The sequence below is a fragment of the Rhincodon typus genome, chromosome 6 (assembly GCF_021869965.1).
Source record: "Rhincodon typus isolate 14 chromosome 6, sRhiTyp1.1, whole genome shotgun sequence".
In the NCBI taxonomy this organism is placed as follows: domain Eukaryota; kingdom Metazoa; phylum Chordata; class Chondrichthyes; order Orectolobiformes; family Rhincodontidae; genus Rhincodon; species Rhincodon typus.
In genome coordinates this window covers 44,971,006-44,996,697 of record NC_063337.1, presented here as the reverse complement: position 1 = coordinate 44,996,697, position 25,692 = coordinate 44,971,006, and the positions used below count along the sequence as shown (strand labels likewise).

Here is a 25,692-nt window from a genome sequence, read left to right as displayed (position 1 = left end):
GGTCTAGGCCCGAAACGTCAGCCTTTCTGCTCCTATGATGCTGCTTGGCCTGCTGTGTTCATCCAGCCCTGCACTTTGTTGTCTCGGATTCTCCAGCATCTGCAGTTCCTACAATCTCCTCAAATACTGAAGCAGTCCATGATTATATTCAGCAAGACATGGGCAACACATTCAGGTTTGGGCTCAGAAGTGCAAGTAACATTTGCACCACACAAGGCAGGCAATGACCACCTCCAACAAAAGAAATTCAACCACAGCCTATTTGCATTACAGTACTGAATTCCTTCACCATCAATAATCTGTAGGGTTGCCAAAAACTTTTATGAACGATACACATAAATATTGTGGCTACAAGAACAGGTCAGAGGCTAGAATTTTTTTGTGAGTAACTCCCCTCTTGATTTCCTAAAGTTTCTCCCATCGTCTACAAGGTTTAAGTTGAAATGGATACTTCCCATTCGCCTAGATAAGTGCAGCTCCAGTGATACTCAAGAAGAACCATACAGGACAAAGTAGCCCACATGATCTACACCACATCTACCGTGTAAAACTCTCAGCACCCCCTACCAGGCAGCAGTACTACCATTTGCAAGATGCACTGCAATAATTCACTAAGGCTTCTTTGACAGTACCTTCCAAACATGTGACCTCTACTCCATAGTAGTATAAAGGTCACTGATGGAAGGGAACACCTGCAAGCCCCTCTGATCCCTGTCTCCTCCCCATCCAAACACATCCCCTCACTCCAGTCACACACTTTCCTGACTTGAAACTACATCGTCATTTATTCGCTGTTGCTGGGTCAAAGTCCTGAAGTTCCTACCCTAATAGTACAGCAGGTGTAGCTTCACTGCACAAACTGTAGGGGTTCAAGAAGGTGGTTCACCATGATCTTTTCAAGGGCAATTAGGGATGGGAAAGAAATGCTGGCCTTGCCAGTGTCACCCATATTAATTTTTTTATTGGCCCCAATGCAGCCTTACCCCTCTGTTATATTTTCTATCTTACGCAAACATACCAACCACATGAAGAGGACTGGTAACTCAATCAGATGATTTATTTATTCAAAGGATTTTATTTGTCTGGGCTCTACAACTGCTTCTGTCTTCTGCCTGAGAATTACATGAGTATATACACCACATCCTGTCTGTTGAAACCCAGCAGTTTCAGAGACAACGTGTAAAGGTATGCCATTAAATCTCCTTTTATCTAACTTAAAATTACACCCTTAAGCAATCAGAAGTCTTTAACTTAGAGCAATTATTTGATGTACATTTAAAGATCCCTGTATACAAAGTGATAAATTTATGATTCCTTGAAGTACAATGATGACTTGCTGATAGACCCAGGTTTGGTTATTGTGATGTTGATTTGAGATCACTGATGTTCTGACAATTCTGACTCTTTCTACACATATTGTGCTTGGATCGTGTCTCAGGCTGTGTTCTATTTGCGATGAGGTTACTTGGTGAGCCCTGTTCTGGTGCTTCTCTCATTTGGCATTGGTTTCTTTGCAATGTCATGTTAGTGGATGTTTGGATTTGACATGATTATGGTCTGGACAGGGATCAGTGATTTTGACTGTATTGGGGAAGATCCCCTGACTGTGATAATCCAAAGTAGATTACTGACCATGGCAAAGCCCTGCACTGTGTGGTGATCGTGCCCCTGATTGACAGCAGGCTGGATTGAGGACTATCCTTATCAGTTTTTGACATGTCCATTTGGTTGCCTGAACATGCAATGTGTTTGCCATGCAGGCAGCTTGCACATGCTGTAAGTGTTACATTGCTGTTTCAGTGTGCCTTTCCCCAAAATGTCCCCCAGACTATCCAGTACTGACCAGCTAGACAAGCAGCTTGACTGTGTGTCTGCACTCAACAGCCCCTTAAAACAGCAGTAATGGAAGCCTTTATTTCTGGCTGAAGTACCAATGTGCTAACAGGTACGGCACGGCACAACTTGGCAGAGATGCTGTGTGCATGCAGGTAGGTGAAGATTGAGCGAGTGTTAAGTGAGCAGCCCTGAGATGCAGCCTAGTCCAATCCTTGAGCTGAGTCCTGTCCCTGTGCACAATGTGTCCCTACTGCAGCCATCTTAATGTTAGTTGCTTATGTGTCCTACAGTGTAAGTCTGTGCCTCCTTGAGCAAGCTGGCAGTGTATTGGGAGAAGCCAGGATGGTTGCAGTGCATGCTAAATACTAATGTCCGTGGACAAAGGGTGCTTAAGGCTGGTGCCCATGGATCCTACCCTGAGGCATTACCAGTGTCTAACATGTAACAGTCTAATGATACAGTGGGACTGAGCTGAGAGATTTTTCACCCAGAGGGTGATTCACTACCACAGAAAGCAATAAAGATGAAAACATTGTATGATTTCAAGAAGGAGAAGTTATATAACACTTGGGGCTAAAGGAATCAAAGGGTATGGGGAAAACAGGAACAGACTATTGAGATGGATGATCACCTTAGTCATAATGTTGGGCAGAACAGGCTGAAAGGGCTGAATGGCCCTCAGTGGACTTGTTCTTCTACACATCTCAATGTAGCCCATGTCACTCAGATTCCTGAAGGATTACACCCAATGTGTCTGCAGTGCCTGCACTCAGATTCCTAAAGGATTATACTCTATGTGTCTGCAGTGCCTGCACTCAGATTCCTAAAGGATTACCACCAATGTGTCTGCAGTGCCTGCACTCAGATGTATCATATGATTGAATTATGATGGGACATTTCAAGAAAACGTAAATTTAAAAGATCTTTTTTAAGGTATGGGAGTCACATGTTATCCAAAAGAGGTGGCTGAGAATCCATAAATGATTTAAGTTAGTCTATAAAGAAACAAAATTTTAGATTTGAGATTTAAGATAAATAAGCAGAAAGGACCTAGGATTCATGTTATGGGAAGAATGGTTTATTTGTCCCAGGTTGGACAAATAGGTGGAGGAAGTGCAGGGAAGGTGCTGCAGATCTGCATGGTTGCCATTGGCAGTCTCCTCAGAACACTTTACCAGTCCTGGATTGGATGAAGGTGATCTCTTTGGCTGAAAGTAACAGTTTCTTCTGCTTTCTTCAGTCTTCTTGAGCTGGTTAAGTGTTACCCTGATGCCAACATTCATCATGTTGAAAAGCTGCCCTCTGTCCGAAGCCTTCTTGAGCTAACCAGTGAATTCAACTGGAAACAGCATCTCTCCATCTTGAGAGGGGGCAAGGCAATGGCTTAGTGGTATTGTTACTGAACCGTTAACCCAGAGACTCAGATAATGTTCTGGGGACCCAGGTTCCAATCCTGCCAAGGCAGTTGGTGGAATTTTAATTAAATAAATATCTGGAATTAAGAGTCTAATGATGGCCGTGATTCATATATGGATTGTCAGGAAAATCCCATCTGGTTCATTAACGGTCTTTAGGGTAGGAAACTGCCATCCTTATCTGATCTGACCTACATGTGACTCCAGACCCACAGCAACGTGGTTGACACTTAACTGCCTTCTGGGGCAATAAATGCTGCCTGGTCAGTGATGCTCTCGTCTCACGAATGAATAAAGAAAACAGAAAGAACGCTCGTCTGTCTGATGTTTTCTTTTCTCAAGAATAAAAACAGTATCCATTTTGAGTGTAAATTTGGAGAAAAAAGTGGCACTCACAAACTTGGGGTTTAATTCCTCAAGCATAGGAATTTTGTGTGAGCATTGTTGAAGTGACACATTTTGACACCGTGTGTCTAAACAAACTCATATCGAGTTATTTCTGTGAAAAAGAATGACATCTGTGATGGAGATACATCTATCAGTCTGGTATTGGACAATAATGAGCTATGCCACCTCTCTCCATCTAATTACATTCCGCTGTCAGCCTACTCTGCATCCAGATGCTCCACTTGTGCAGAACATTGATAGAAGGAATATCTTCTGTACATATTTCTAATACTGTATCACCTTTGAAACTTGCTATCCTGTCAAACTAATCCATGGATGATAAATTTAATTCACCTACAGGGATGATACAATTGCCCTTGTTGTCTTTTCATTGCTATAAATGGTAGCTAAAGTCAATTCTCTATACACTTGCAAACATTGGACCTGTGGTGCCTACAATATAGAATTTCTGTAATGACCATGGTGTGTTATTGTAGCAACAACATCTATGTGTGTTGCATCCCAGAGATGGAATATCTGAACCATTGCAGCCTGTAAATTTGGCAGCAGTTGACTGAGCCATCACCGCAGTTACATGCTTTTCACTTTGAGATGTGGAAGAATGTTAACACTTGCACTTACCTCAGCTGTTTTCATAGTGTATGTTTGCTAGGCTTCTGTGGCCGTACAGTTTGAATTGTGCCAAATGCTTTGTATAGCATGACAGTGTCAATACTTTCTGTGATGTTAACTGTACGGTGTATGCAATGCTTGCTCATTGTGTGCCTAAATTTCCCAGAATGTTGCACTTTCATCTCACTGTGTCTCATCAAGTGGCATGTCATCTATTCTGGTTTTGGCTTCCTACATTGGTATTTCCAGTGTTCTCTGGTGCCGAATGCCTCGCATATTTTTTGGAAACTTCTTTCTCAGTACTGTAGTTCCAACAGTGCAGCACTCCCTCATAACTGCAATAAAATTTGTTGAGCATTTATTCTCTTGGTACACTCCCCTGACTTGTAGTTGTTTTTATCAAGACCACACTGCTAAAAGAGTGTGTGATCCCCCTGACTACACAAATCTCATTTGTCCTAGATGCCTACACTGTTGCAGAATACTCACAAATAGAGTTGCACGCAGCTGCCGATATTGCAGATGTACCTGTTTGGTCTTTAGACTTCTTCACATTGGAATTCTGTTGTGTATGAAGGAGTTAAGCGTTGCAGGTTCTGCAAAAATCTTCAATTAAAACTTTAAATGCCACCAGCTGCTATCACGCTGTGTTTTCTGCCTTGCACAAACAGCACAATCACAAATAAAGATTATTGGCACTTGAATTAGGTGGTTTATTTCTTTAAAGGAATCAAACTAAATACAGTTATATCTGGTAGGTTAGTTAATAGTTCTAGTTTCTATGACTTTTCCTATAATGTGCTTGATACATGAGTATATACATCACATCCTGTCTGGTCAGGCACATTAGTTTTAAATATGCCCCTTAAAGGTATACCACAACACCCACCTCCATGCCTTACTATGTAAATTGGCAGCCCCAAAGTATGCCTTTAAATTTTAAAAAAATTCACGGACCGAGTTTAAAATCAAAGAAAAATTACATACTGAAATAGCCTTACATAGGGGTGATCTCAGTACGACACACAAAATGTTTGAACTCCAGTCAATTCACAATGTTGGTAGTTGAGCCAGTCCATCTGATGCGTAGGGACTAATTCCTCAAATTGCTTGATCCCTCAGTGGTTCTCCTTAGTGGCCAGTCTAACCTCATGCCCATCCCCCCAGCTCCTTATTTGCTGCATTTGAAAATATTTGCTCTAGATAATATATTGCATTTTGAAATTGGATTTGATCAAATTCAAATCCAGACGTCAGCAACAACATCTGTATTTTCTGCCAAGTAATCATGTGGGAAGAGTGCATTGTCAGTGTAGAGATCACTTTGTTGTATTCTATTAATTTAAATCACAGAAGAACACAAAATAATGCATATTAAAATGTGGAGTTAAAACACAAAGCTAAGAAATGCCCACGAGCTATCAAACAGCAGATGATAAAAGCACAGAGAAGTGGAATGAAAGCTATTCCCATGGTTAAAGCAAATCTCACAGCAGAGTATAAATGATGCATTAATTCCCATGAATCACCACAAGCCTTACGAAAATTTGGGCAAATAATCAGAAACACACGAGAAAATGTAATTTAATTCCTTTGGAAGTACATATGGATAGTATTATGCAGCAACTCCTCAAAGTTTGTTCATCTTAAAAATCCAAAGGAATTCCTAAGGTTTTTTTATTGGCTATTCTTGTCCAAATACAAATCCTTATAATCTATCAGAATACACTTTTTAAATATATGTTTACAGAAAGATTTACACAATCTTGTATTTACAGGAACTTAATTATGTTTCACCAGTTGTTTTCCCACATCGTATAATTTAATATGGCATTGACTTGATTTTTTTCCCACTTCCAAACGACATGCTATGGAAATATCCCTGATACTAATTATTCAATTGAATGTATTAAAATGACTTAATGCTATAGAGAAAATCAGATTTACAATTGTTGCAGTATTGTTTAAGTGTTGCCTCTGGCATCATATCTTTTATAATGGCAATTCTGGACCCCTGTACCCCTAGTGCTGTGAATGTTGCCACTGGGGCCAACTGCATTTTAATGTTCATGTTTGAAGGTATTCTGACAACTTTATGCAACATTACTTGCACTTTGTTTTTGCCATGGCAGTACAAATTTGAGCAATGACCTACTGAAGAGCCACCTTAACTGCTATGTATTGCTTACAACTTGTGCATCAAATTTTGACCCTTCATTATTAGTAGCTCAGTATAACCATCAATAAAATTTGGTCAGCTTTTCCAGTATTTGAAGATCAGTATAAATTGTCTCAGTATAGATAAAACATCCTAAAGTGAAAACCATATCCTGGATCATTTTATCAGGGCACTACCTTGACCAATCAGAGCCAATCTGCCTGGTTGAGAATTTTTAAACAAAGTTTGGCATTTAAGTGTCAGTCATCAGTAACTGATGCAGTCTCTGCCAATGCCTCTGCCAGTCACATTGCATTCACCAATTCATCAACACTCTCCTCTCATACAGTATAAATGTTATTTATCTTTACTTTGGTAAATTATTGAGAATTATTTGAATGCGTGTAAGATGGAAGTTTCAAGAAAATGTGTACTTTTCCCCCAGTACTCAAGTTCTATATTACCAATGACTATTACTACTGATTTCTTTGGGGAATTGAGGTCTTGCCTCAAGTAGCTTATTCAATGCTTACATGTATGTTCAGTATAAGTAGAGCTGACTGTACTGCATGATTTTGAAAAGTTATTTAATTTTTTTTCTTTCTTTTATTAAACATACTCTACTTTTTTTTATTCTTTCTCTTCCTTCCCATACCACCATTCTGCAGAATTGTCAACTCTCATTGACAAATTTGTTCACTCACTGGTCAGCCCTGTTGGACTGGGTGCTAATCTGTTAAGAAAAACAGATTTTAAGTCAATATGAAACATTACCATCAGGAGATTACGGCACATACTCCCACCTTCTGGCTCAGAAGTGACTGTACAGGCAGTGGCCGTAACTCTCAGGCTATGAAGTTAGATATGATTTTTGTTGCATCTTAGGTCTTTATCATGTCGTCATTTTGTATCACATCAAAGCCATTTCATCAACATTCCTATCCTTTCAACTTTGAAGGTATTCAGTACTTCTAATATTACACATATAGATCTTGTGGCATTCTCAGTGAAGAGTCAGGACCAAGGTATGAAGTGAATTGTCATAAATGAAGACGTATGATATTCTGTCAGAAAGCTAGCTAGTAGTGTAAAAGCATATATTAAGTGTATCTACAGGTACTTAAAAAGAAAAAAGTGTAAGTAAAGTGAGTGTTGATTATCAGAAAGTGAGTCTGGGGAACTAATAATGGAAAATAAGGAAATGGGAGATGATTTGAACAGGTATGTTATAGCTCTCTTTACTTCCCAGAAATAGTAGTGAATCAAGAATTGAGGGCAGGGAGGAGCTTAAAATAAATATATTCACATGAGAAAGGATACTGAGAAGATTATTAGAACTAAAAGCTGAGAAATACCTAGGCCCTGCTGAACTTTACTCTATGATCTTAAAAGAAGTGGCTGCTGAAATAATAGATGCATTGGCTTTAATTGTCTAAAATTCCATAGATTCTAGTGAGGTCAATCAGACTAGAAAATAGTGAATGTGATTCCTCTATTCAAGAACAGAGGAAGATGGAAAGCAGAAAACGACTGATTGGTTAGTTTAACATTTTCATTTGAAAAATGATGGAACCTTTTATGATGGGAGATATTGCTAGGCATTTGGAAAAGCTAAATGCATTTGAGCAGAGCGGTTTGGTTTTGTAAAAGGGAAATCATGTTTTTCCAACTTATTGGAGTTTTTTTGACCATATAACACAATGCCACACCAAAGGTTCCTGTGCAAAAGTAGAGCTTATGATGCTGGGATATCAGATTGGCATGGATAGGTGATTTGTTAGCAAACGGGAAGCAGAAAGTAGGCATAAATGGATCATTGTCAGGTTGACAAGATGTGATGAATGAAGTACCATAGGGATCAGTACTGGGACCTCAATAACTTACAATTTAGATAATGACTTGGATGGGGGTCAGTGGTCACAGTTGGTTTGATGGCTGCTTTGTGAAGCACAGTGATACCAATAGCATGGGTTCAATACTGGCTAAGGTTACTATGAAGGTCACATTTTCTCCTGAGGCATGATGGCCCTTGGGTTAAGCCACCACCAGTTGTCTCTTTCTAATGAGATAGCAGTCCTATGATCCTCTGGGATTATGGCAACTTTATTGCATTGGATGAAGGAATCAAATATATGATTGGGCGGCACGGTGGCTCAGTGGTTAGCACTGCTGCCTCACAGCACCAGGGACCCGGGTTCAATTCCACCCTTGGGCCACTGTCTGTGTGGAGTTTGCACATTCTCCCAGTGTCTGCATGGGTTTCCTCCGGGTGCATCAGTTTCCTCCCACAGTCCAAAGATGTGTGCAGACTAGGTGGATTGGACATGCTAAATTGCACATAGTGTTCAGGGATGTGTAGATTAGGGGGATGGGTGGGATGGTCTGAGAGTCTGTGTGGACTTGTTGGGCCGAAGGGCCTGTTTCCACATTGTAGGGATTCTATGATTGCAAAATTTGCTGAGATTGTAAGCTGTGAAGAGGACATAAGGGTTAAAGATACATTAAGGGCATTGACAAATGGGGAAATAATAGGAAAATACAAGTTATCCCCTTTAACAGGGAAAATAGAAAAACAGCAAATTATTTAAATGGAGAGAGATTGCAGAACTGTAAGGTAGAGAGGGATCGAGTGTCATGGTACATGAATCACATAAACATTGCATGCAGATATAGCAAGTGGAAGGCAAATGGAAGGTCGTCATTTATTGAATGGAGAATCAAAACTTTAAAATAGGAATGTTTTGCTATAATTGTGCAGTGGTTTGGTGAGATTACATCTGAAGTATTCTTTGTATCTGCAGTCTCCTTATTTAATAAAGGATGTAAATGAATTGAACCAGTTAATAGAAGGTCCACTCAACTCTTATGAAGAAATTTTGGACAGGTTTGGCCGATATCCATCACAGTTTAAAGGAATAAAAGGTAATGAGATATAACAAGCAGAGTTGAAGAAGGGAACCAGTAGATGTAGTGTATTTGGATTTCCAGAAGGCGCTTGATATGGTGCCACATAAAAGTATATTATATATGATAGGAGCTCATGGTATTGGAAGTCATGTATTGTTGTGGATCGAGGGATGGTTAACACACAAAGAAGACAGAAAGTCAGGATTAATAGGTCTTTTTCAGGTTTGAAAGATGTAACAAGGATCAGCCCTGAAACCTCAATATTTACTATTTATATTAATAAATTGAAGGAGGGGTCAGAGTGTAATGTATTCAAATGTACTGATGTTTCAAAAAATAGGTGGGAGGGCATGTTATGATGAGGACATAAGAAGTCTGCAAAAGGATGTAGATAGGTTAAGTGGACAACACTTGGCAGATGGAGTTTAATGTAGGAAAGTGAGGCTGTGCACTTTGGTAGGAAGAATCAAGAGGCACAATATGTGAACATATAACCAAGGAATAAAAGTAGGCCACTCGGCCCTTTCAGCCTGCTCAGCCATTCAATAAGAACATGCTTGATCTAATTTTAACCTCAACTGTACATTCCTAACCCTGATAATCTTTCATCCCCTTGGTAATCAAGAATCTACCAACCTCTGTATTAAATATATTTACAGATACTACATCCACTGCCTTTTGAAGAAGGGAATTCCAAATGCTGTCAGCCCTCTGAGAGGAAAAGATGGTTTCTCATCTGTGTTTTAAATGGGCACCCCCTCAGTTTTAAGCTATGACCCCCTAGTTCTAGATTCTCCCACAAGAGGAAGCGTGCTTTCAACATTCACCCGGTCAAGTCCCCTCGAGATCTTACATGTTTTAATTAAGTCACCTGTGACTCTTTTAAACTCCAGAGGACCTGGGCTGGCCTGTCTAGCCTTTCCTCATAAGGCAATCAGCTAATTCCAGGTATGAGTCAATAAACCTTCTCTGAACTGTTTCTAGAGCATTAACATCCTTCCTTTAAGTGCAGTGACCAGTACCAGATGCAACTTTTATTTAATGTAGAGCGGCTCCAAAGATATGCAGTACATAGGGATCTGGGTGCTCCTGTGCACAAAACACAATAAGTTATCATGCAGTAGCAACAGTTAATAAGAAGGCAATGGAATTTTGGCCTTTATTGCTTGAGTGTTGGAATTTTAAAATAGTGAATTTGTTACAACTAATTGTATAATTGTTGGTGAGGCTGCACCTGGAGTTCCATGTACAGTTTTGATGTCCATGCATAAAGAAAGGAAATACTGGCATTGGAGGAAGTTCAAAGGAGATGCACTAGACTGATTTGTGGGATGAATTTAATGACTTATCAAGAACAGCTAAACAGGTTCAGTCTTTATTCATTAGAATGTAGAAGGATGAGAATGGTCTTAATGTAACATACAATCTTCTGAGAGAGCTTGATCAAGTAGATATTGAGAAAATGTTTCCACTAGTGAGAGGATCGTCAAACTAGGGGACATAGCTACAGAATAAGGCAATGCTCATTTGAAACTGAGATGCAATGAATTTCTTCTCCCAGGGGATAGCGAATGTCTGGAATTCTCTACCCCACAGAGTTGTGGAGGTTAGATCACTGAAATGATTTAAGGATGTTGATATATTTTTGAATTATTTGGGAGTTGAGGGCTTTGATGAGCTGCATAAAAGTGGGGTTGAGGCTTAGGGAAGATCTGCAATGTTCTTGTTGAACGACAGGCAGGTTTGAGGGGCCAAATGGCGCACTCCTGGTCCTATTTATGTTCTTATGACATGTAAGGTCCTGAGAGGACATGACAAGGTCAATGCTAAAGGGATATTTCCCATCATGGGACAGACCAGAACTTGAAGACCCAGTTTATGAATAAGGGGTCTTGCATTTAAAACCAAGATGAGGAAGAATGTTTTCTCTCAGTTTTTCATGAGTCATTGGAATTCACTTCCTCAAAGAGCACTAGAGGCAGATTCATTGAATATTTTTATGGCAGACATAGATCAATTCTTGACTAACAAGGGAGTCAAAGGTTATCAAAGGAGTGTGAAGTGGAGACCCCAGTTGGATCAGCCATGATCTCACTGAATGGCAGAACAGGTCCAAGGGACCAAGAGGCCCATTTCTGCACCTAATTTGCCTGTCGCATGTCCTAAGATATTTTGTAGTGAATTGTACTGTTCACCTTACCACTTTGACAGAGCTTTTGATATTTGAAGTTATGTCCAGAAAACTCAAATCTGCATTGGTGTAATGACTATTTAGTGATGGTACCATGCAGGTCATTCATGGAGATATTCTCTTTCTCCATGGGGAGTATCTGACCTCAGATTTGTGATTTCCCAAATTGAAAGCAGTAACTCAGCAAATGAAGGATCTTGACGCAATCCCACATCTTGCCCCTTTGTAGTGTCACCTTGCACATCCGCATCTCATTACAAATATTAAAACATCCTTTTGGAGATGGTCAGCTATTTAATTCTTGAAATTCAATGTGGTTAAAGAATAAAGGTTTTATTTCCAAAACTGTACAATGGAGGCTATGATAAAATGATGTCATGTTAACATGATGATATTGATACCATGGAAGTAGGAGCAGCTCAGACCTTGTGCTTAAGTAGAATGTACATAGTTCATAGTAAGTAAATGAGGAATCTCTTTAAAATGTTCTCAGTCCCCAGCTAGAGCTGTACTCTTGAGTAATACACCCCAAACAACATCTAGGACACCACACAGCATCAATAGAGTGATTACAATTCTAAAGGATCCATAAATACAACTGAAATGTAAATGAGATATCCTGTCTGCTGTACTATTCACTGACTGAGGAGATTTTGTTACTCTTTTAAGAACAGTTTGTTGTAAGAAGTAACCTGTGTGCCTCTCTGCTCCTATGATGCTGCTTGGCCTGCTGTGTTCATCCAGCCCTGCACCTTGTTGTCTTGAATACTTCGGTATATTGTTTAAGTGCTGGTGACTCCCTTCAGTTTATTTACTTTAATATTAACAACAGACTCCTTAAAACCTATTTCTTTGATCAAGCTTTTGGTCATTGGTCCTAAACACTTCTTATGCGGCTTGCCATTAAATATTGTTTGATAATGACTTCTGTGAAGCTGTTTGTGCTGCCATATGAGTGCAAGTTGTTACTAAAAGTCAGAAAAAAAAACCTGAATTGCATTGATGTATTCTCCTATAGAGTTAATATGCAACCTTTTCAACAAAGTTTCTATGGCATTATAAATTCTTTATTGATTATGTAGAAATATGTTATGCAAATGAGATGAGAGTACTACCACTGGTTCCTGAAGGTTGAACTCAAGTGGTGAGGTCTTACACTGATCTCATGTTTCCAGTTTTTCAGCTATTCCTACTGTTTATAGTGAGTGATGACACTGTTTCTCGCCAAAGCCACATATGTCACATGCAGAGGGAAAGAAATGGTTAGGTGAACTCAGGAATTTGATTGTTACAGTTCACTCTTTTCCCTTCATTGGCAGTAATTGGCATATTTCCCAGTACTAGGTGTTCCTTTGTGGAATGATAATTTAGAATTTGGATGTTATGAAATTTGATCCATCATGCATGGATTTAGATATAAAGTAGATGTTTATACTAATATTATTGCGAAAAGCTCTCCAAAATAAGTGGTGCCTATCTATTAAACTATCATTCTTCAGTGACAAACAGAAATAAATTTTGAGGCTGAGTTTGTTTGGTATATTCAGTAGAAGCATCACTATGAAACATTAGAGGTTCAACTAAGGACGTAGCAGTGAATTGAAATTTCTGTGTATTTTTTAAAAGTGTATGATACAGCTCAGTTAGAGCTATAAACTTTAGGCTTTTAAATTGGGTCTGCGGGGTCCTACTGGGTATAGAAGGCACTCCAGGGACCTCAAAATCATCAGATTAATGCCCATCTGTTGTATTTATTGATTCACATTATTTCTGTTGCTGTGCACTAATAGCTAATGTCCTCTGCAATTGGCCTTCTTATGAGATTAGGTTAAGAGTAGGTCAAAAACTGAGAATTTGTTGCAAGTAACTCACCTCCTGACTCCCCAAGGCCTGTTGACCATTTACAAGATGCAAGTCATGAGTGTGATGTAATGTTCTCTATTTGCCTGGATGCGTGTGGCTCCAACAACACTCAAAAAGTTCAACATCATTCAGTCTATTTGATCTCCATCCCATCCATTAACATTCATTCCCATTGCCATCATAGTGGCAACATGTATGTTAAATAGGACCATAAGAAATAGGAACATGAGTAGGCAGTTTGGCCTCTTGAGCTTTCTCTGCCATTCAGTTGGATCATGGCTGATCTGACACTCCGCTTTCCTGCCCTCCCCATAACCGATGATTCCTTTACTGATCAAGAATCTATCTATCTCAGCCTTAAATATACACAAGGAAATACGAGATACATTGCAGCAACTCAGCAAGGCTCTTTTGACAGCAGCTTCCAATCCTATGACCTCTACCACCCAGAAACACACAGCAGATGCATGGGATCACAACAAACTACAAATTCCCTTCCAAGCCACCATCCTGACTTGGTACTTGACCAAAATTGTCCACAATACTCCAGATGAGGTCTCACCAAAACCTTACTCTTGCACTGAGATACCCTTGAATTGAATGCGAACATACCTTTTGTTTTTCCAATTGCTTGCTTCTCCTGCCTGCTAACTTTTGATGACTCAAGAACAAAGACACCTAGATTGCTCTGTACCCCTTCACTGCCCAACCTTCCACCATGTAAGGAATAGTCCGCTTTCCGTGTCTTTTAACAAGGTAACTTCGTCCTTTTTCTCATTAAATTCCATCTGTCATTTTCTAGCCCATTCATTTAGACCATTCAAGTCCTCTTGAAGCCTTCCATCATCTTCCTCACTACTTATGTTTCCATGTAGTCTAGTATCATCAGCTCATTTGGAAATATTACAGTTAGTCCCCACAAAATCATTTATATGGATTGTGAATGGTTGTGGACTTCACTCTGACCCTTGCGGTACCCCACTAATAACAACCTGCCATCTTGAGAATAATATGTTTCTTCCTATTCTGCGTTCTGTCTGTTAACCAGTTCTTGATCCATACTAATAAAGGAAAAATACTGAAGAACACCTATTGAACTCAAAACATTAACTCTATTTCTCTGTCCACAGAGGCTGTCAGACCTGCTGGGCTTTTTCAGCATTCTCTGTATTTATTTCAGATTTCCAGCATCAACAGCCTTTTGCTTTTATTCAAGCCATTGTCATAGACTTCCTCCAGTTTCTATCTCAAATCTTCTCATTGGGAATCCTGTGCTGTGTTGTTGCATTTGTTTAACCCAATTCTTCATGCCTTTTGTTTCATTTCTTTTCCAAACTCCTCTATCAATCCATCTCTCATCCAAAATCCACAGATGCATCAGATGGATTTTCCAGCCAATATTACTGGATAAACACAGGGTGTTGGATTTTCAGTCAGCATGTGGTGGGGTGTGTGCTGCTTGTGATTTCAGGGGTTGGTTGTGGTGCTATGTTCAGCTGTGCTGGTTAATCACTAAGTCAGATCCAGTCTTAAACTGTGTAACATTTCCTGGGAAAGTGTTCAGATGAGTCCTGCCTATAGAATCCTAGAAAGAGGCCATTCAGTCCATTGTCTCTGCACTGACCCTCCAAACAACACCAGACCCCTACCTATGCTTGTATTTACTATGGCCAATCCACCTGACCTGCACATCTTTAGATTGTGGAAGGAAACAAAAACACCCAACAGAAACCCACGCAGACATAGAGAGAATGTGCAAACTCCACACAGACAGGCTGGAACTGAACCCAGGCCCCTGGTGAGGTGGCAGTGCTAGCTACTGGTTCACCATGCCAGCAGAAATATCTGGGTCAGGTTTCTGACACTGATCTTAGAATTGGAGATTTCTGTGAGAGTCTTGGGCAGAACAAATCAGCTCATCAAAAACTTAAACTTCCTGGGCAATCTCAGCAGTGTATGTGCGTCAGGACGTCCTGATGCACATCTTCAAACTTAAATCCCAACAGGATTCAACAGGACAGATTTCCTGCATTCATGTCAATTCTACAATGAAGAGAGATGTGTAAGAGCTGTTTTACAGACACTTGCAGTACCACCTTTTTGGAAATATAGCAAACTAAGGTAGATCAAACCCACAAAAAGCATTGTACGTGGCCATAGAGGTTTTAAATTGGCATTCACAACAGTGTAATGGAAATTATTCCAATCTCTGTGTGAGAAAACAATTAGAAGTAGAAAACAGACATAGCATACTGAAGGAACTTCTTCAAACTGAAGGTATTGTACCGTGGTCACGAGAACATGAGGTTCAGGGTCAAAAGTCGTGCTTTACATGGTGATCCTTTGATCCCATCTGTTTCATCATTTTAAAGTGCCACCAGGTTCTTTCTAACAGCCTGACCTGCTCTTACAGAGCTCCTCACAGCATGTGAAGATGAGCTGGGGGAGCAGATTCCTCCCATGCTCTCAGCTGGAATTGGCATGAAAACGGTCTAAACAGGGAAAAGGAAGAGATAGCTTAAAAGAGAAATGAAGCAAATAGTGCTAACATTTTAAAAAATACTTACTACAGAGGTGTGAATTGATTCCCGCATTAACTCTTCCTGGGTATATTACACAGTCATAAAAATCTCCATTGCCTTAAAGCTTGAGGTTAAGGATAGCATCAGCTGCATAAGATAATGCTGGCAGCTATAATTTGCTCCATTGACTCTGATAATGACTTCACGTTGCAGACACCAGCTGGTGTAAATGGGCCTTTAATTGAATATCAGCTGGGTTGGACTGTGGTCTCCTCCTGCATTCACTAGACATGACTGATTACAGCATGTCAGTTTGATTTGTAAGCTTCATACTGTTAGTTTTTATCACAATGATACGTGAAGTTACAGACTCCTCTGCTGACTCCCTGCCAAGTTAAGCTTCTGAGTGAAACAATGTGTTTTTTTTTAAGTTAACTCTATAGGAGCAACCAGAATTTAAATCTTGTACTCCATTCTACCAAGTTATTTCATTACACAGCGAGGGATAAGCACAGTGAGAGGCAAGTAACTGTGGCCTACATTTAATGCAGTCGTATCTCACCAAATAACTTAAATCATCGTCCTGCCTTTTCGTTGTTGTGGGAAAGTTAAAGCCAATTTAATTTTGGCAGATAAACTAATCTCCAAAAAGGTTTCTAAGTCAGGAAGCACTGTGCATCTGGAAAAATCTTTGGTACCATATCTTGAGATTTTGTTTTTGCCTTTAATGGCAACAGTGATGTCAGAATTGGAGCTCCTGTGAAATGACAGGCTATAATACAAATGGGTCATAAATTAGACTGTAAACATTTGGTTAGTGAATAAAATCACCAAAGCATAACTTAATTACACTCTGACCCATTATTGGGAATATATGACTTTAAACTTAATTTATTAATCGTTTTAATCATCATTTATCATTGCTTAGTCAACTGCATTCATTCCTTTCATTTTACTCGCATTCCCCTTATTTTTCTTTCGTCTCTCCAGCACCACCTGCCTCTCTGCTCACTATTCTCTGGGGCACACTGACACTGAAAAAAAATGAAGGAGTATGTTCATTCATCAGATGTCTAAGCATGTGTGCACAGGATTCTCAAAGCCATTTGCACCCCTCTAGCTATGAAGATTCCTGCTGCTAAAACAAAAGCTCTCTTGCTATTTATTTCTCTTTCTACCCAAGTCATAGAGTCATTGAGTAATACAGCATGGAAACAGGCCCTTCAGCCCAAACTGGTCCTTGCTGACTATGGTGCCCACTCGGCTAGTTCCAATTGCCCGCATTTGGTCGATATCCCTTTAAACCCTTCCCATCGATGTACCTATCCAAATGTTTTTTTTAAATGTTGCAATTGTGCCTGCCTTAACCACTTTCTCTGGCAGCCCATTCCATATATGCACCACTCTCTGCGTGAAGAAGTTGCCCCTCAGGTCCTTCTTAAATCTCTCCCCTCTCACCTTAAACCTATGCCCTCTAGTTTTCAGTTCCCCATCCCTGGGAAAAAGACTATATGCATTCATCCTATCTATGCTCCTCATGGTTTAATACACCTCAATGAGGCCACCCCTCATTCTCCTACGTTCCAAGGAATAAAGTCCTATCCCGGCCAACCTCTCCCTTTAACTCAGACCTACTAGTCCTGGCGACATCCTCGTAAATCTTCTTTGCACACTTTCCAGTTTAACTATGTCTTTCCTATAACAAGGTAACCAAAACTGTGCACAATACTCCAGGTGCAGCCTCAGCAACAACTTTATATAACTGTAACATAACGTCTCAACTCCTATACTCAATGTCCCGACCAATGAAGGCCAGCATGCTAAATGCCTTCTTCACCACCCTGTCCACCTGTGACGCTGCTTTCAATTAACTATGTACTTGTACTCCTAGGTCCCTCTGTTCCACAACACTCCTCAGGACCTTACCATTTACTGTATAAGTCCTACCTTGGTTTGGCTTTCCAGATTGCAACACCTCACACTTGTCTGTATTGAATTGCATTTTCCAATCCTCAGCTCATTTCCCCATCTGATCAAGATCCCTCTGATTTTTTTGATGACCTTCCTTGCTATCAACGATACCTTTTAATTTTGTATCATCCGCAAACTGACTAATCATTGCCTTGTACGTTTGGATCCAGATCATTTATGTAAATAACAAATAACAAAGTTTTGTTACTTTCTCACTCTTGTTTACTTCTGATTTGTTCAGCCTCTTGCTTTCCTTGGTCTGTTGTGCATTCACTATCCTTTTACCCCATTATGGCATTATAGACATTACTATAGGATCCTACTTCTTGAAATTCCCTGTCCAGACACCTTTCCTCCACTGTCCTCCTTAAAACTTGACTTGAAGCCCATCCTTTTCAACAAACTTAATTTTACAGTCCTAATATCTCCTCCTTTCAATCATCATCCCTCTATTTCTGATTAATGTGAATTTAGGCTCCTTAGACAGCATTTTCCAAACCCACAGTCACTTCCATCCAAAAGGACAAGGGCAGCGATAAACATGGAAACACCACCACCGGGAAGTTCTCCTCCAAACCTCTCACCATCCTGACTTGGAAAATGGTGCCATCTTTCAGTGTCACTCTGTCAAAATCCAGGAAGTCCCTCCCTGTTAGAATTGTGAGTCTATCTAGCATGTGGACTGCAGCAGAAAAGAAGGCAGCTCACCACCAAGGACAACTGGTTCACTAATATCCTTTAGGGAAGGAAACTGCCATCCTTACCTGGTCTGGCCTATATGTGACTTTAGACCCACAGCATTGTGATTGACTCTCAACTGCCTTCTGCGCACTTACGGGTGGACAGTGAATGTTGGCCTGGCCAGTGACACTCAAATCCTGTACCTGAGTAACAAAAATCTAGTAATGAACAATAATACTGGCTCAGCCAGCGATACCCGCATCCCGCGAATGAATAAAAAAATTTTTTACAGTGACTTTCTACTTTAAAAGCACTATGAAAATATAAGTAGCTGTTAATCAAAAAGAAAGTAAATAATTATAAAATTTAAAAAAAAGAATGTTCACAGTCACGGAATCATTGGTAAATGTACCATTGAAGTTCTGCTGCAGAGAATTATAAATGCTTATTGCATAGAGGAAAGTCAGTTTGATTCATTGACCCTGATATTTAGTGAGCTGCATGTTTGAAGTGCAGCTGAGAAGTTTCAAAACCCAAACATTAAGGTTTTCTGAATGGCCCGAGGATTTTACTTGCAGGAAGTCTTTTAAACCTTTTCTTCCAGGTTTCCCGGCAGACTGACAGACCCCAATCAGGGAAACCTGCTGCAGAAGGAAGCAGCAGAGGGGGTACAAAGGGAGAGATTGCCCTCTGGGTATGGGGCAAGATGGTGTCCAAGAGGTATAGCATGGCCAAGAGGGCTCACGACATAATGATCGACAGACAGAGATCGTGGTGGGAGGTGGTGAACAATGGTAGTCAGCGCAGTTGAGATCGCTGTAGCGTGAAGTTACAATTTAGTTTGTTGGGATGGAGGAAACTCTTCCTGGCCTGCAAGCTGCCATAATGGTCCCTAGATTATCAATCAATAATTTCCAATTAAATAGCAACTTTAACGTCGCAAAACATTCCAAGACTTTTTGCGGTGGCTTTCTCAAAAACAGATCCATATCGACTGCATGAAATTACTTTAGAACCAATATCAAAATGTTGTCAAAGAGGTCAGTTCTAAGAAGTCTCTTAAAACAGGAGATGGCAGATGTGGAGAGGTTTAAGAAAGGAATTTCAAACCTTACAGCGTTTGGCAGTTAAAGTCAGCTACAAATGGTGGAGCAATCAATATCAGAGTTGCATGAGAGACCAGATTTGGAGAAGTGCAAAAATTTCAAAAGATTTAGTTCTGGAGAAGATTACAAAGATAGGGAGAGGAAAATTTAAAAGATAAGATGGAAATATTTAAATCATGGAGGTGCTAGACCAAGAACCAATGTAGTTCAGCGAGTACAAAAGTGTTTGGTAATTGGACGTGGTTCAATCAGCGAGTACAGAAGTGTTCAGTAATTGGACGTGGTTCAATCTAGGAAGTCAGAAGAGAGTTTTAGATGAATTCAAGTTCAAGTAGGCTAAAGTCTAGACATAACAAAGACATGGATGAGAGTTTCATCAATTGGTGAGCTAAGGAAGGACATGGATGATATTGCAGAGGTAGAAATGTGTCTTGGTAATCCCATGGATGAGTGGCAGAAAATTCATCTCAAGGTTAAATGCAACACCACATGTTCTGAAGGGTCTAACATAAAACAGGAAAGTTTCCAGGCAGAGGGATAAAGTTGGTGGTTGATAATGGAGCTTGTGGCGGGGACTGGAGACAATGGTTTCTGCCTTCTCAGTATTCAGTTGAGGAAATTTCTGTTCAGCCAGTAATGGATGTTGGACAAGAAGTGTGATAAATCAGAGGTAGTGGATTGAGCTCTTCTTGCTTCCTTTGATATTCCAGGTTATCTTGAGGTGTGGAAAACCAGGTCAACAGTGCATTAAAAAAAAACATGATAAAATTGAGGCATACAGCACCTTTAAAACGTTTTGCTGGCTGACCTGCTTCTTGTGAAAGGAATAGTTACTAGGCCCCACTTTCATTCAAACCAGAATTGATAGGATTTTAAATTAAAAGGTTCAACTTTTCACAGATCTAAACCCATTCTTTTTTGGGAGTCAAATTATCCTCATTGTATCGTCTTTTTGCCGGAGCAATCCAAAATTATTCCCATTTCCCTTTATTTGCATCATTACTCTAACTTCATTTCCTTTGCTTCCAGCATTTGCATCAAATTTATGAAGAAGAATACTGACTTATTAACAATATATTTTGATAACCTTTAATGAACTTTTGTTTAATTTTCACCCACAGCTTAATTCAACTGCAAAGCACCTGATTGAGATGGATAAACAGTGCCTGGCAGTTACACAGAATGCTGACACAGCTCCATCAGCTGCTACCAATGCAGGAGCTAGCTCAGCATCCAGCTCTCCTGTAAATAGTGGGGGAGCTGTCAGTGCCGTCCACAGACGCATTGATGGCAAGAAAAATGCCAAGAAGCGACATTCCTTCACTTCGTTCAGCATGTCACACAAGTCTTCCCAAGCCATCACCAACAGGCACTCGATGGAAATCAGTGCACCAGTTCTCATCAGTTCCAGTGACCCCAGAGCAGTTGCCAGGATTGGGGAAGTACCACATCTATCATCTAGTGCACCGTCCCAGGTAAAGTAACATGGGCAAAACAAGCAAGTCAAAAGTGACACAACACCTAAATCACACGATACTTTCTACAGAGGTGAAATTACCTTCAAAAACTGTTTTACTCGAAGCCTTGTATTTTCGGGAGAGCTACTCATAGTAATCAGCAAGGCGTAGCGTGGTGATAGTGCTAATGAGTCATGGATGCCTAAAACTGGGTGAAATAGAATGTATACCAAAAAGTCTACAACAAACCCACAGAGTGGCAGTGGTTAGCAGTGCTGCCTCACAGGGCCCATTTTAAAATCCCCTTTTTTTTCTCAAAACCCTCCTGGCTTTGTCCTTTGTGTCTCTGTACTCTCCCACTACCTCAAGGCATCCTTTAAGTCACTTCTTAAAAACAATCTAGCTTTCGGTCATCTGACCTAACACCTCCTTAAGTGACGTGAGGTCTGTTTTATGATGCATCCATGAAGTGCCTTGAGCCTTTCTTCATGATAAAGATGTTGTATAAATATAAGTTGCTGTTTAAGTAAAAAGGTAAAAAGTTGCCATAGTCTCAGAGAACCATACAGCTGCTCTCTCATTAGAGAGAGACAACTGTTGGTGGTTTAACCTGAGGGTCACTACACCTCAGGTGAGGGGAGAGGTTGAGAAGGAGAGTCCTTCATGGTAACCTCACCTGGTACAGATGTTGAACCCACGGTGTTGGCATTACTCTGTATCACAAACCAGCTGTCCAACCAACTGAACTACCTCAAGCCTGTTCAGATTTGAAATTTCAACCTCATTAATGATTTTTGCATTAAATCCCGATGTGGAGATGCCGGTGTTGGACTGGGGAGGACAAGGTCAGAAATCACACGATATCAGGTCATAGTCCAACAGGTTTATTTGAAAACACAAGCTTTCGGAGCCTCAGTCCTTCTTCACTTGCATTAAATCCAAGCTGTGTTTTTTTTTATTTTTCATAGGCTTCATCTCTTAATGCTAGCACACCTGCTGGTGCAGTTGGACCCAGACCAGGAGCTACCGTAGGGGACCAGGGCACAGCGTCAAAGACCCAACTACCACTCAATATGTAAGTAATCATTCCAATTAAAGTATGCCAGCCTGGATATTGCACACCCAAAAAGTGTGGCAAGCTTGTGTCAAATTCACTCAAGATTTGGTTTCGCCCATACATCACCCTCTTGACCTTTCGGTGGCTCCTTGGCAAGATTGCAAACACAACAACACAACAAGTCAGGTAATATAAACCACATAAATGAGCATCAAATGAGATAATCCCTCAATTTTCTCAGAAACTCCCACCCCCACCACATTGAGATTTACTGTGATAAAGGTGAGATTGCAAATATAAGTTGTTTGGAAGACAAGTTGCCATTATAACAGGGAAGGATACTACCTAATCAGAGGAGCATAAAGACTTACCCAGAAAGCAGACAACAAAAAACCTCTTACAACAGCTTCTACAGAAACAATGTGTGAGAAAGTTCTGAGATAACAAGGTGTAGAGCTGGATGAACACATCAGGCCAAGCAGCATCAGAGGAGCAGGAAAGCTGACATTTCGGGCCTTTAATTCTCATACCTTCTGATAGAACAGGAACTCTGAATAGACTAAACGTCGAGTTCCGCGACACACAAAAATAACTCTTGTGGTAGGTACAGAGACAGATTTGAACAGATTTTCCCTTTCAAACAGAGCAAGTCAGTAGAGGATTATGTTAAAGATGAACATATGAGGAAAAATTGTAATCTTATTTCACAACAGCTTACTATATCAGCATACAGCACATGTGTTCTGCCTAATTATTAAACAATTCTGTTTCTGCTGGTCAATCAAGTACAATTGAGCTTCATTCCTCTGACATTACATGGTGAATCTCACAAAAACACTTTGAACTAAGCACGCCCAGAGGGAGTTCCTAAAATATTCTGATTTCACAGCACACGTCAAAGAAAGTCACTGCCAGTGAAATGTCAGATTACAGAACCCCCAGGGCAACAGCAGAAATGTGTAAATTGGTATTCTACAAATCTATGTTTTGATATTGATCAAGTTGGATGCAATATGTTGTGGATTGTTGTAGTTCAAGATCATGTTGGTTAACAGTACCACCTCTTACCAATGTCTAAATTCTACTACATTTAGATACATTTGTTATTGTAGATTTTAATGAGCACCCAGAGCTAAGGTTAAAGGAAATTAATGCAAGTTAAATAGAAATTAAATCTGTTTCTATGCCAGTCCAAAATGTTGGACTAAAATTTCAAAGCCTCAAAAAATTGGATTTATGTCATGATTTCTACAACCTCAAATTGCCTCAATGCATTTCACAGTCAATTAATTCTTTTGAAATGCAGTCACTGTTGTGCTGGCACAGGCAACTGTCAATTTGCCTAAAGAATTAAGAGTCAGTGTTGTAACTAGCTGAGATTTTAGCATACAGACATGCGCCTGCAGTGAACCATATAGTCTTTTTCCAGAAAGAAAGATTTGCATTTATAAAGCATCTTTCATGACTTCAGGACTTCTTAAACCACATTAGAGTCACTAAAGTCCTTATCTTGTAAGTGTAGTCACTATTGTAACATTAAAAATATGCAGCAGCCAATCTGTGTATGCAAACTCCCACAAAGTGCAGTGTGTCAATAATTAGATAATCTGCTTTTTTGTGGTGCATTAGGGTTCAAAATTAGCAAGGCCAATACTCTCCAATATTGTAAAAGATCAGCTTCAGAAGGCATACTGAACTTGGGCCTCGTTTTACCATCTCACCCAAAGAAAATAAACTTCCTCGGTACCACTTAAAGCGTCAGGCTATGTATTGGTCCTTCTTATATTTCTATTTGAGTCCTGGAGTGAGAGTTGAATGCAGACTCTTCTGAGAAGCAAGAATGCTGTGATTAAATTATGCTGGCAAATCACTTAAATTTTAAGTGGGCCTGTCTTAGTTGTTAAATTACCACTATTTAATTATCATGCTCCAAAGATACTACTTTATTCCCAATGCAAAGAGGGCGGTCTCTTCTACTCCTGAAACTGTGGGGCTTGTTGAAGGCCATTTAATTAGACATGGCGGTGATGTAGTACCCAAACCCTGTTATTTTCTCGTTCCACCAGAATTAAGTTCTGAATGGGAAGCTCGATGGTCACCCTTCCCATCAACCCCCGCCTGAGAGCCTTTAGCAGCCAATGGAGGACCAAGTTAGAGCTTCAGCTTACAGCTGCAGTCGGCAGGCCTGTTACCATACAGGGTGCACAATTTCCTGCTACCTACCAGCAGCTTATCACATTGTGGGTAAGGAAGGGGAATCGATGCCAGACGAAAGACCTGGACGTTGGGCAAGGGAGTGCACATCATGAGCCACCCTCCTGGCACTGCTTCTTATTGAATCAAACTAGATTATTGTCACATGCACTCAAATAAGTGCAGTGAAAAGTTTGCAATGTCGCCACGTATGGCACCATCTTAGGTACAAGATACCCAGGTACAGGTACTTAAGTATTTGGTATAAAACTGAAAGAATAAAAAATAAAAATGAAGCATTAGAATAAAAATGAAAACTTACTCAATTTACAGTCCTTTCACCCCAATCTGTCCCAGCACCTAGCCTCCAGACCTCTGGGACTCGCCTCCCTGCAATGGCCTCTGGTCTGCGAAGTCTTAGGAAGAGTCATTATCAAATTTTAAAGTTTCTCTCTCCACAAATGCCAGACCTGCTGAGTTTCTCCAACATTTTCTGTTTTTACATCAGATTTCCATCATCCACGGTATTTTGCTTTTATCTGACTGGCATCTGGTTTGGTTGGTCTTCCCTGGAGGAGATTGTGATAGTCTCTTGCCAGCTCTCCAGTTGGCAGGGTGGACATTGACATCTCAACAAGATTCCATCCATTGGGTTATGCCCATGAGCAAGAAAACTGGTTTGAGATAAACTGCTGGGCTTTTACTGTGCAAACCTGCTTCACAAAATCGTTCTTTACTTTCACCTTGTTGTCTTCTTGTTGTTAGAATTGTCCCATTTACAATGCAGATGGTTTTAGCAATAACAAGCACACCATGGCTTGGAGAAAGATAGCTGCTACCAGAAAGAGTGACCCAGACACCCTCACTATTCTCTATTTGCTTAATAGAGGAATTTCAGCATTGTCTAAGTGGACAGAGTCCTCAACTTCAAGAAAAGTGTTCGAACAAGATTGAATATGCATGGTATAATTAAAAATGTTCTGAGGAAGGTTCACTCAACCTGAAACGTTAACTCTGATTTCTCTCCACAGACGTTCCAGACCTACTGAGCTTTTCCATCAATTTCTGTTTTTGTTTCTGATTTACAACATCCGCAGTTCTTTTGGTTTTTATATTTAAAAAAGTCATTGTTTACTCCAGATATAGTAGGAACTGCAGATGCTGGAGAATCTGAGATAACAAGGTGTAGAACTGGATGAACACAGCAGGCCAAGCAGCATCAGAGGAGCAGGAAGGCTGATGTTTCGGGCCTAGACCCTTCTTCAGACCCTTTCTGAAGAAGGATCTAGGCCTGAAACGTCAGCCTTCCTGCTCC

At 40.2% G+C, this 25,692-nt stretch overlaps 1 protein-coding gene across 1 annotated transcript in view; it reads left to right on the top strand.

Moving 5' to 3' along the window:
- The window catches only part of LOC109912287 (E3 ubiquitin-protein ligase SH3RF3), a 353,152-nt gene that overhangs the window by 289,677 nt on the left and 37,783 nt on the right, over positions 1-25,692 (top strand). Inside the window, exons 4-5 of the mRNA XM_048598487.1 lie at positions 20,792-21,145; positions 22,096-22,202. Coding sequence (XP_048454444.1) covers positions 20,792-21,145; positions 22,096-22,202 — 461 coding nt within the window. The remainder of the gene's footprint in view (positions 1-20,791; positions 21,146-22,095; positions 22,203-25,692) is intronic.